At 38.5% G+C, this 12,601-nt stretch overlaps 1 protein-coding gene across 7 annotated transcripts in view; it reads left to right on the top strand.

The window, feature by feature from the left end:
- Positions 1-12,601, top strand: part of LOC107607425 (probable protein phosphatase 2C 25) — a 47,268-nt gene continuing 34,667 nt past the window's right edge. The window contains exons 1-5 of one of the 7 annotated variants that reach the window (XR_002350118.1): positions 1-73; positions 303-468; positions 636-1,059; positions 1,940-1,967; positions 2,066-2,974. Coding sequence is in view for 2 of the 7 variants with exons in the window: in XM_016309386.2 (XP_016164872.1) it covers positions 23-73; positions 303-468; positions 636-661 (243 nt within the window). In the remaining 5 variants the exon portion in view is untranslated. Of the gene's footprint in view, positions 74-302; positions 469-635; positions 2,975-12,601 lie in introns of those variants that run through there. The other 6 variants (XR_002350116.1, XR_002350113.1, XR_002350115.1 and 3 more) reach the window with 6 other exon arrangements.

Raw genomic sequence — 12,601 nt, 5'->3', positions numbered from 1 at the left:
CAAGAGAGGGAGGAGGGAGCACATGGAAGATCGCTACTCTGCTGCTGATAACCTACGCGGACAACAAAAACTGGTAACAAAATTTTATGTTTTCTTTTTAATTTGTTTCTGGAATGTTTAATTTGTTTGAACATAGATGAATTATTCTAATTTTGTGGATGGGTTTGGTCAATGATTTAGGGTTTTTATTTGTTAATGGGATTCATGACTTATAGGGAAGGACCATAATGAATGTAACCCTAGGTGGAATGGATTTTGAGAAAATCTAATTAGCAAAATTTGTTTGGATATGATGAATGCAGCCATTTTTTGGAATTTTTGATGGGCACGGTGGTGCAAAGGCTGCCAAATTTGTGGCAAATAACTTAGAAAAGAATGTGTTAGATGAAGTGATTCTTACCGAAGAAGATAGCATTAAGGAGGCTGTGAAGCACGGTTATGTCAAGACTGATTCTGCTTTCTTGAAAAGTGATCTGATTATTTGTTTTTGAATTTGATTTTTTATTTTGATTTTCGTGCTTCTTCATTTTTTTCTGATTTTTCTATTCTAAATTATTTTTTGTTCTATTATGATATTTGGATTTAGGTTTTTTCTCTCTCTAAACTTCTAGATATTTGATTTTGTTCTACTGCAGCTGTGGTAGTGCTCCGCTGCTGCTAGGTAGTGCTGAACTGCTAGTGCTTTGCCTGTCCTGTGGTGGCGCTGCTCCTCTTATTCTTCCCATGCTCCTTTCTTCTCAACGCTGCTCTTCTTCTTCTCAAACCTTCTATAATTTATTTATATCTTCTAGGCATGCTTTTGTGATAATGTATTGACTTGTATATTTAACCTCTCAAACCATAAGTTTCAATAATTTTAAAATAGAAGAAAATCTTAGCTATATATGTAAACTGAAATAAAATAATAAGGACCAGGTGAACTAAAAAATTACATGTATATATTCAGGTATGATTTGAGTTGGACTATTGTAATATCTATCAGGATCGGCCACAAGCACGATCAGTTTTTAAAATCTCTGTCCAAATATGGCCAGGAGAGAACTTAGGAAACTGAAGATGGTAAGTTTCTCTAACTATGTTCTTATGTTGTACATGAAACATGTGATAGATGCAAAATAAAGCTTGTAGTGAACAACAAAAGGGAATATCAAATTCCTATGGGCATCATCTGAATGTCAAGCATCATTTCTGTACTCCCTGGTCTTTTAGTTCCTCTTATTGGTGGTTTTTTTAATGGCTAAAAATGAAATAGTTAAGCTTCTTATATTTTTTCCCCTACTCTAGGAGTTTGTTTTAAACATGTCATAAATGTAGAATCATGTAATATTTGCTAAGGTGAAACTTTCAGCACTTTTAACATGACTACTTTGAGCATTGACTTCTCAACTATTATGTAGAACTCTATTCTGTTTGAAACAAATAATTTATTATTAAGTGATCAGTAAGATGCTGGAACCAGTTCAATTTTGTGTTGGCACTTCGTCTCTAGTAGTACCAGGGACAGGTGCGCTGATTTTAGACATCTCAGTTAGTAGTTGAGCTAATTTTTGTATGTGAAGTGTCTAACATCTTACTTAAATCAATGGAATATGTTTTTGTTATATTTTCTCTAATGCAGCTGGATATAGAAGTCAGGGTGAAGTACAGGTCAACAATGCTCGGCCTAACATACTTCAGATGCAGCCCTTACCATATAATATTAGAAAAGGAGAACTTCTGTTATTTGAAATCATGAATTATTTCTTGTTCTCTGTCTTTTCCTTTAAAGATGTATTGTTTCATCTTTATTACATAATTCTAACAATAAAGCACATTCTTTTTATGGGTTGAGTTTTCGGAATGGAGTTTTGATTCTTTTGTGTTCCTATTAAAAAAAGATCTTAAAGTACTTGTTTCTTTCTAACTCCTTAATTGTTTTGTGGCCATTGTTATTGAACAGATTGCAATCTGAACTGATGGCGCTAATGGTAAGAAGCTTATATGCCCACTACATATATATGATCTTTCTCTTGTATTTGGAAAAAGATTACTGATTATTGAAGCTTTGTGTTCATGGGAATTTTAGATGAGCAGAGATTCAGGTATATCTGCTTTTCCTGAGGAAGACAACATATTTTGCTGGAAAAGGACAATAACAGGAAGTAAAGACCTGTGTTTGAAGGAATTGACTACAAGTTGTCACTTTCGTTTCCCAATAATTACTCTTTTAAGGCTCCAAAGTCAAATTTGAAAGCACCTGCTTCCTTCCAAATGTAGATGTTCATGGTAATATATGCTTGGACATTCTTCAGGTAGTAATTATGTGAAGATTCCTGTCCTTTCTTATTTGATCAACACAAAATACAAAGCTTGGGTATGACAGAACAATTCTTTGTGTCCTCAGCAAACATCTGTGTCTTAACTAGTTTAGATTGTGTGCAGAAGATGTGTGTACAAACACAATATTGAATATATTTCTTGTTGGAACAACATTAACATTTACTTTCTTGTAAAGGGCATTTTTTGAAGTGGGAAGATTGTTCTTATATTCTAGACTGGATAAGGGAGACCCAAAGGTGAAGTAAATGGAGCTTCTCTTTCGGGATTCATCATCAATTAGCCACAAATTGGATAGTTTTAGTGATCTCCTAAGTTCTAATGATAAGCTTATTTTGTCCTAATTCAATTATCAGTTGTTAAAGAATTGTAATTTTTTAATTATAATTATAGCATGTAAATAGATAGAAATTTCATATTATTAAGCTGCCTCAATCATATGATTACTATTTTTACTATCTTATGTTTTTTCTTTTCTTTTTTTATGACATTTATATTCAGTAAGGTTCATTATATTCCATGATTGTCACAAACTTACAAAAGAAAAAGACCCCAACCCTCTCTGTGTGGATGCTACTTATGTTTCTGTGTGTGTAGTTTGTGAAGTGCATCATTTATGTGTGTGAATTTGTGTGATGAAATAACAATAAGTTGTACCTTACATAATCTTTGATTTGCATTTCCTTTTAACCAATAAGTGTCGTTGACTAGTTAAAACATAAAAGTATTTTCCTATGGTATTTTCCCTGCTTTGGTGTTAGGCAAAAGCTGACAGCAATTTTTTTAAGAAAAAAGGTATGTTAATTTTAGGGTTAATAGTTAAAAACTTAAACCAATCCTTGAAAGATTAAGCGTGTCTCAATTTAGTCTTTAATAGACTAAATATATCAAATTGTTATTTTTGGGAAAATACATTTACAAATCAGATTGAGGACTGTAAAGAGCTCTGTGGCTAATTTGGTTTGTTGATGTTGTGATACATTGTAACACCCTACCACACAGAGTCTTATGCTTAAGTCATAAAATAGAGGTGGCGAGCTATAACAACATCAAAAATAAAATTTAGTACGTATAGTATTACAAAAATGTTTATAACTAGGAGCCTTTGAAGAAAATGGGTAAATCAAAACCGTTGAGTCAAAAGGCACAACACTCTGATCGATAACGTAAACAAACCGTTAGAGATTAAGCTAAAGCGAAGGGATATACAAAAAAGTGCCAAAATACATATATCAAGACTCGGGACTCGGCTTGCGAAGATAACCGGTCCGAGCATACAGTATACATACATATATAATAAGGAAATCCCAAAAGACAACCCAAAAGACGATATACAAATCCTGTTTCTCCAAAATAACCTCTAAGAGGAGGTGATACAAAATACATATACAGTGGAGAACATAGTATCTAAATAGGCATGTAATAACTAAAATAAAATCCCAAGATACAAGGATCTCCGCCAAAAGAAGGTCTCCAGCATGCCTCAGTGAGGAGTCTCACGTCCTGTATCTGAAAACCACAAAAATCCGCATGGGTGAGAACCGGAGGTTCTCATCATGGTAACAATGCCCAAATATCTAACATGTAATGTCCTAGGAAAGCCAAAGGCAATCCTAGAACTTCCAAATTATAATCAAAGCGTATAAACAGAACTAAACCATGACAAAAGTAAATAGGCGACTAGCTTAAGGATCCTCGGTCTAACTATATATATATATATCCCCTTTCCAAATGCTGAAAACCTCCCAACCACCAACAGTGAAATAAATGCAAGCACAAGTATATCAGGCAAGGAAATGTACAAGTAGGAAGCAGATAGAACAATTAAGCAAGTAGCAAGTAATGATACAGTCAATTAGGCAATTCAGACAAATCACATATAATGCATATGATGCATGCCTGTCCTAGTGGCTGATGAGTCTCATCTGTCAGTTATAAAGCCAGCCCGACAAGTCCTTGTAGCTAACCATTGGATTGTGATGCACGGAAAACTTGTCTCATAACAAATTTCCTTCGGCAAGTGTACCGAATTTGTCGTCAAGTAAAAACTCACAATAGAGTGAGGTCGAATCCCACAGGGATTGATTGATCAAGCAACTTTAATTAGAGGAATGTTCTAGTTGAGCTAATCAGAATTTGGGTTGAGAATTGTAGAAAATTAAATGGAGGGAAAGTAAATAACAGAAAAGTAAATGCTAGAAATAAAAAGCTGAATGTAAATGACGGAAAGTAAATTACAGAATCTTAAATGGGAATGGAGAAATATCTCATAAAAGTAAATGACTGAAATTAAAGAGAATGGGTAAGATCAGAAATGGAGAGTTCATTGGGCTCAGGAGATGTTGCATTCTCCGGATCAATTTCATTTTCATCTCTTCCTCAATCAATGCACTTATTGATCTCCTTGGCAATCTTAAGTGATCGAATTACAATTTCTTGTAATTCAATCTCTCAAATCTTGATCAATAGCCAATTCCTTGGTCAATTGCTCATGAGAAGAGATGAAGTATGGTCATTGATTATAACACATGCATTTCCCAAATCAAGTGTTGAGAGGATTATAGTCACATATCCATCCAAACCCAATTTGGTCCAGCATGAGAAAGCATTTCTAGCATGATCGTTAGTGGCTCCCCAATAACGTTGAGAAGCCTCCCCTTTTCCTATGTTAGAGTCCACGTTAACTTAGTTAACGTGGCTCTTTTAACGTAGGCTTGCCAACCTTCGAGAACGTTAGTGCACTTAACATTGTCACTAACGTTCGAATGTGCCCCTTAGCTCCCACGTTAGAGTCCACGTTAACTAGGTTAACGTGGCTTCTAACGTGGCTGTGCTAGCCATCTCTAACGTTAGTGACAAAGTAGAATGTCACTAACGTTGGCTCATCATCCCTCTCCTCACGTTAGCTTCCACGTTAACTAAGTTAACGTGGGAGTTAACGTGGCTCATTGTGGCTTGTGTTGGCTCCTTCCAACGTTAGTGACAATGTTTGGTGTCACTAACGTTGTCGACAACCTTTCTTCTTCACGTTAACTTCCACGTTAACTAGGTTAACGTGGGAGTTAACGTGGCTTCTTGGGGATAGTGTATGTTCATCCCAACGTTAGTGACAATGTTTGGTGTCACTAATATTGTTGACCACCTAGTTTCTTCACGTTAGCTTCCACGTTAACTAGGTTAACGTGGGAGTTAACGTGGCTTCTTGTGACTTGGCCAACGTTAGTGGGAAAGTTGAATGACACTAACATTGGCGTCCCCCTTTTCTTCTTAATGTTAGAGGCCATGTTAACTAAGTTAACGTGGCAACTAACGTGGCCACTTATGAGCTTGGTCCAACATTAGTGATAATGTTAAGTGTCACTAACGTTGGCTCCATTTCCTTTCTTCCACGTTAGAGTTCACGTTAGCTTAGTTAACGTGACTCTTAACATGGGCAATGATGGCTTCGAGAGCGTTAGTGGCAATGACTTTTCTCATTAACTTTGCAAGTTACTCCCATTCCACGTTAGTGTTAACGTTAGTGTAACTAACATAGCTACTAATGTGGTTCTTCTTTGCTTCCTTTGTCCTGAAATCAAGCAATAAAGTGCATCAAAGTTCTAGTCCAAGTCATGGGAAATGCAATATCCAATTTGTCATTAAATTCATGCAAAATCCTCATGAAATCATGTAAAGTGCACAATGTATGCTTGAATCAAGATGTAAATGAATATCTACCCAAAACTAGCTTATTTCCTAAGGAAATACATGAAACTACCCTAAAAACAGTAAAAAAAAGGTCAGTGAAACTGGCCAAAATGCCCTGACATCACAACACCAAACTTAAAGCTTGCTTGTCCCTAAGCAAGTACTAGAACAAGAGAATGATGAATGGAATGCCAAGAGAAATGAGTCATTCTTGTGGAAGTCATGTCCTTGGTTTTATGGTGGTTTCATGCATAGCAACTTAGGTTCATTCCTGGCTTTCAGACCTTTATCATGTCCTAGAATACTCACTGTGATTGCATCCCATGAGACCTTTATTCATTGATCCTTTTGTTGTTATTTCAGGGCTTATTTTTGTTCTTAAGCTAAGTGCTCTATAAGGGGGCAACTCTTTAGAATAAGCTTTCAGCCAACACTCCCGAACTAGTTGGTTCAAGGTGCTAGGTGTTGAAGCACCCCTAAGGACTTACTTGCTCAAGTCTCTCCCCCATACATACACACCACAGGCACATAGTTTATTTATTTTCTTTTCTTGAGACCTTGTGTCCAGCACCTCTTTGGATTACTAAATGCTCTGTATTGAGGGTTACTCTTGATAGTGGACTTTCAGCTGATAATCCCGAGTTAGCTAACCCAAGTTACCAAGTGATAAGGCACCCCTAAGAGCTTATTCATCCAAGTAGATCCCTCACACAGGAGCACCACAGACACATGCCTCAAGATTAAAACCATAGGTGCCTAGCCTTATTGCTTACTCTTTTTCTTTTATTTTTCAACCTTTATTGTTCTTTCCCTTTTTCTTATTAGGATCTTCTTATTTAGCTAGTCTCATGAGGTATTTTTCAAGCACAATATTCATGACAGATAGTTGTCCTCCCACCTTCTGGTTGAACCAACTTAGCTAACTTATGATCACACCATAAACTCATGAACTTAATCCATAGTATGAACTCCTCTCTGGTCTTTAAAAACACTCATTCTCTTTTTCATTTGATTCAGAAGGGACAAGCATACAAGTAAGCAAAGTAAGGATGCAGTGACATAAAGACTAGCACACAGAGACCTCTTCAACACAAAAAAAACTTAAAAGATAGAATTTAAAAAGGTTCAGACTAACATTTAACTATTAATCAAGATTGCATTTGGACTTCCAGTTTTCAACATTCTAAGTACATGGAATTAAGTGACAATACAACCTTTAAGGGATGGTTTCTAGTTAACCCCTTTTTTTTGTCATCATCCTGGTCTTTGTTACCTCACTTTCTTGGGTGAAGGTGCACCATTTCCTCATAAGATTCCTGCAAAGTTATTGGAAGTTGCTTGTTCCCAAAGCACTTGATAAATAGTTAGCTTGCATGTATGCTTGTGACTTCTGAACTTAATTTAGTGTGTCAACACCAAACTTAGTTCCTTGCCCAGTACAGAACCTTGCATATATGCAGAGAACCTCATATCTTGTTGTTTAACAAAACAATTATCAACTAAAACCTAACAAAATCTAAGTGGTTTCCCTTGATTGGTTGGAGCTAGCAATGTGTTTTGGGAGTGGGGTGTAATTCTAACTAATGTCTTTGGTGGAACACCAAACTTAGAATCACACTTTCACTCTTAAATTGTTTTGGTGTGGAACACCAAACTTAGCTCCTCGCAATACAGGGGAAACAACTTGTGATCCTTATTGAAATAAAGATGAAAAGGAAACTACCTGAGGTTGGGTTGCCTCCTAACAGAGCGCTCTTTTATCGTCGCTAGCTCGACGGTTCCTCCTTTACTTGAGATGGTAATTTACTCTGGGGTTTTCCCCTATGTTGCCCAAATAATGCTTGAGTCTTTGTCCGTTCACTGTAAAATTCCTCTCTGAACCTTCATCCATGGTTTCGATGTGTCCATATGGCGAAACTTTTGTGACAAGAAAAGGTCTGGACCACCTTGATTTAAGTTTTCCTGGGAATAGTCTCAATTTGGAATTGTAAAGGAGTACTCGCTGTCCTTTTTCAAAACTCCTGGGTGCAAGATGTAGGTCATGTCTTCTCTTTGCTTTCTCTTTATACATCTTGGTATTTTCATAGGCTTGTGACCTGAATTCCTCCATCTCTTGCAGCTGCAAGATCCTCTTTGCACCAGCATCAATGCTGTCAAAATTTAGTATCTTGATAGCCCAGAGAGCTTTGTGTTCCAGCACCAGTGGTAAATGACAAGCTTTCCCATACACTAGTTGATATGGGGACATTCCAAGTGGTGTTTTGAATGCTGTTCTGTATGCCCAAAGAGCATCATCCAGCTTCTTCGACCAATCCTTTCTTGATGCACCCATAGTCTTTTCCAGAATCCTCTTTAGCTCTCTGTTGGATATCACAGTTTGTCCACTTGTTTGCGGATGGTAAGGTGTGGCTACCTTCTGTTTTACCCCATATCGTAGGAGAAGAGCTTCTAGTGGTCTGTTACAAAAATGGCTCCCTCCATCACTGATGAGTGCTCATGGGACTCCAAACCGGCTAAAGATATTCTTCTTGAGGAAGTTCATGACTACCCTGTTATCATTTGTTGGGGTTGCAATAGCCTCTACCCACTTGGAAACATAATCCACTGCTACCAAGATGTACTTGTTTGCGTATGAGGTTGGGAATGGTCCCATGAAATCGATTCCCCACACATCAAACAATTCCAGTTCCACGATGAAATTTTGTGGCATCTCATTTCTTTTGGGTAAGTTTTCAGATCTTTGGCATTCATTGCAGCTCTTTACTGGTTCTTTGGCATCCTTGAAAAGGGTGGGCCAAAAGAATCCGCTTTGTAACACCTTAGATGCAGTTCTATCCCCTCCAAAGTGGCCTCCATAGCATGAGCCGTGGCAATTCCATAGGACCTCTCGTCTTTCTTCTTCCGAAACACATCTTCTAAGGATTCCATCTGAACACTTCTTAAATAGATATGGCTCATCCCAGACAAAGTACTTTGCATCATTCATGAGATTCCTTTTTTGATGTTTATTGATCTCTGGAGGCAATGCCCCAGTTGCCTTGAAGTTGGCAATGTCTGCGAACCATGGTGCTTTGTGAACTATCATCAACTACTCATCAGGGAAGAACTCGTTCACACTTGTATCAGGTATTCCACCTTTATCATGAGGAATCCTGGATAGGTGATCTACTACCTTGTTCTCCACTCCTTTCTTGTCTCTGATTTCAATATTGAATTGCTGCAATAATAAGATTCATCTTATTAGTCTTGGCTTTGATTCTTGCTTGGCAAACAAATATTCAAGTGTTGTGTGATCTGTAAAAACAATCACTTTAGCACCAATGAGGTACGATCTAAACTTGTCAAATGCAAAAACTATTGCTAGCAACTCCTTTTCAGTAGTGGTATAATTTCTTTGAGTATCATTAAGGACTTTGCTCGTATAGTATAACACATGGACTAAGTTATCTTTCCTCTGTCCTAACACTGCCCCAACTGCAAAATCAGATGCGTCACACATTAATTCAAATGGTAAATTCCAATCAGGTGGAGAAATGATAGGAGCAGAGGATAACCTCATTTTCAAATTTTCAAAAGCTAACATGCATGTTTCATCAAAGATAAATGGTGTATCAGATACAAGGAGATTGCTCAAGGGCTTGGCTATCTTTGAAAAATCTTTAATAAACCTTCTGTAAAAACCAGCATGCCCTAAAAAGCACCTAATTACCCTGACATCACTGGGTGGAGGCAGTTTTTCAATAAGTTCTACTTTGGCTCTGTCAACCTCAATGCCTTGGTTAGAAACTTTGTGACCAAGGACTATTCCTCCTGTCACCATAAAGTGACATTTCTCCCAGTTCAAGACCAGATTGGTCTCTTGGCATCTTTTCAATACCAAGGCGAGGTGATGTAGGCAACTAGGAAAGGAATCTCCGAATACCGAGAAATCATCCATAAAAACTTCAATGAATTTTTCTATCATATCTGAAAAGATAGAAAGCATGCAGCGTTGGAAAGTCGCAGGTGCATTACATAGCCCAAATGGCATGCGCCTGTAGGCAAACACTCCATATGGGCAAGTGAATGAGGTTTTCTCTTGATCTCTGGGATCAACCACTATTTGGTTATATCCTGAATAACCGTCGAGAAAACAATAAGAAGCGTGCCCTGCGAGTCTTTCCAACATCTGATCCATGAATGGAAGGGGGAAATGATCTTTTCGTGTAGCCTCATTGAGCTTCCTGTAGTCTATGCACATCCGCCATCCTGTGACTGTCCTTGTAGGAATTAGTTCGTTCTTCTCATTGGGAACCACGGTAATTCCTCCCTTTTTTGGGACAACATGCACGGGGCTAACCCAAGGGCTGTCTGAGATCGGGTAAATTACCCCTTCCTACCATAACTTCATAACTTCTTTCTGTACCACTTCCTTCATGATTGGGTTTAACCTCCTTTGGGATTGAATGGATGGTTTGGCATCATCTTCCAGCAGTATCTTGTGCATACATATGGCCGAACTTATCCCCTTCAAGTCAGCAAGAGTCCAACCAATGGCATTTTTGAGGTTTCGCAGTACTTTGAGCAGTTCATCCTCTTGATCTTGGCTGAGGCATGAGCTTATAATTACTGAGTAATTTTCATCTTCTCCTAAGTATGCATATTTGAGAGAGGGTGGCAATGCTTTGAGTTCAAGTTTGGGTGCTTCTGACTTTTCGTTCTCTTCCTTTGGTGCACCTTGTATTTGACTCTCTGCTGTTGCAACCTCTTCACTAAACGTAGACTCCTCCTCTATTATACCTTCAGGTTCTTCTTCTTCAAAACTTTCCTGCACTACGTCTTCAAGTGAGTCCAACCTCATACACTCTCCCATTTGCTCTGGTGGGTAACTCATGGCCTTGAACACATTGATCGTCATCTTTTCATTGTGTAATCTCAGGGTGAGATCTCCTTTTTGTACATCAATGACAGCTCCAGCAGTGGCCAAGAATGGCCTTCCCAGGATGATGGAAGCCGTGGCTTCCTCCTGCATGTCAAGCACTACAAAGTCTGCTGGGAAGATAAAATCTCCCACTTTCACCAGTAAATCTTCTACGACGCCATGCGGGAACTTAAACGATCGGTCTGCCAATTGTAAGGCCATCTTTGTTGGTTTAGCTTCCTTAATCTTCATCTTACTCATCATAGCTACCGACATCAAATTGATGCTGGCTCCTAAGTCACAAAGAGTCTTTTTCACTCTGATTTCCCCTAGAATACAAGGGATCTGAAAACTCTCGGGATCCTTCAATTTCTGGGGTAGTTTGTGCTGAATGATAGCACTACATTCTTCGGTTAGTATCACAGTCTCGTTTTTCTTCCAGCTTCTCTTCTTAGTCATGAGCTCCTTCAAGAACTTGGCGTAGAGTGGCATTTGTTCTATTGCTTCAGCAAAGAGTATGTTGATTTGCAGTTTCTTGAAGATTTCCAAAAATCTCGAAAACTGATTGTCATCCCCTTTCTTCTTTAATTGCTGAGGGTATGGGACTCTTGGGGCGTCTGGCTTCAACACTCCTTCCCCTTTTTGTGAACTCAAAATGGGAACTCGAGCTTCGTCCTGCTCTTCTTCCTCTTTATTTGAGTCCTCTTCTTGTGATTTCTGGGGGATTTCCTTCAGTTCCTTCCCACTCCTAAGGGTGATAGCCTGACACTCCTCCCTTTGTGTTGAGCTAGTATTGCTGCGAAGGTTGTGGCTGGAAATTTGCTTGAATAAGTATCCAATTTGTGTCTCAAGTTTCTTGATGGCAGCATCCTGATTCTGCATATTGAACATCACCTCTTCTCGGAATGCTTTACTATCTTGAATCTCTTTGCCTATGCCTTCAAGTAGATTCTCAATCTTTGAGATTCTGTCATCCAATGATTGTAGATCGTGATTAGAGGTGGAAGGATGAGGTAAGTTATTTTGGTTTTAATGTGGATGTAGAGAGGTGTTGTTATTGGGGTGTTGATATGGTCTAGATGTGAAATATTGGTGGCTTGCATTGTTGGGATTTGGGTGTCTTTGATCAAGGCTTTGGTCTTGTAGATTTCCCCACCCAAAGTTTGGGTGATTCCTCCATCCAGGGTTGTAGGTCTTGGAGTATGGATCATGGTTTTGCCTAGGTGAATTCCCAATGTAGTTGGCTTGCTCCTGACTACCCTCTACTTCTTCATTCACTCCTTCTTGGGTTGTTGATGAAGTGAAGATTGCTGCTACTTGGTTCCTCTCCATCTTCTTGGTGAGGTCAGCCAGCTGCTGGGTAATGAGCTTGTTCTGAGCCAGCAGAGCATCTACATTGTTTAGCTCCATCACTCCTCTAGTGTTCCCTCTTTCGGAAGCATAGAAGTAGTCATTCTCTGCTACAGTTTCAATGACATCTATGGCTTCTTCAATGGTCTTCTTCTTGTTCAAAGATCCTCCGGATGAATGGTCTACTGCCTTCTTTGATTCATATGACAGGCCTTCATAGAAAATGTACAGCTACACCCATTCATTGAACATATATGGTGGACACCCCCTTGTTAGGTCTTTAAATCTCTCCCATGCTTCATATAGAGTCTCACCATCTTGTTGCCTGAAAGTTTGGACCTCAGCTCT

This window comes from Arachis ipaensis, chromosome B07 (assembly GCF_000816755.2).
Source record: "Arachis ipaensis cultivar K30076 chromosome B07, Araip1.1, whole genome shotgun sequence".
Classification (NCBI taxonomy): Eukaryota; Viridiplantae; Streptophyta; class Magnoliopsida; order Fabales; family Fabaceae; genus Arachis; species Arachis ipaensis.
Note: the sequence above shows the minus strand (reverse complement) of the source record. Positions and strands in the feature narration are given on the sequence as shown.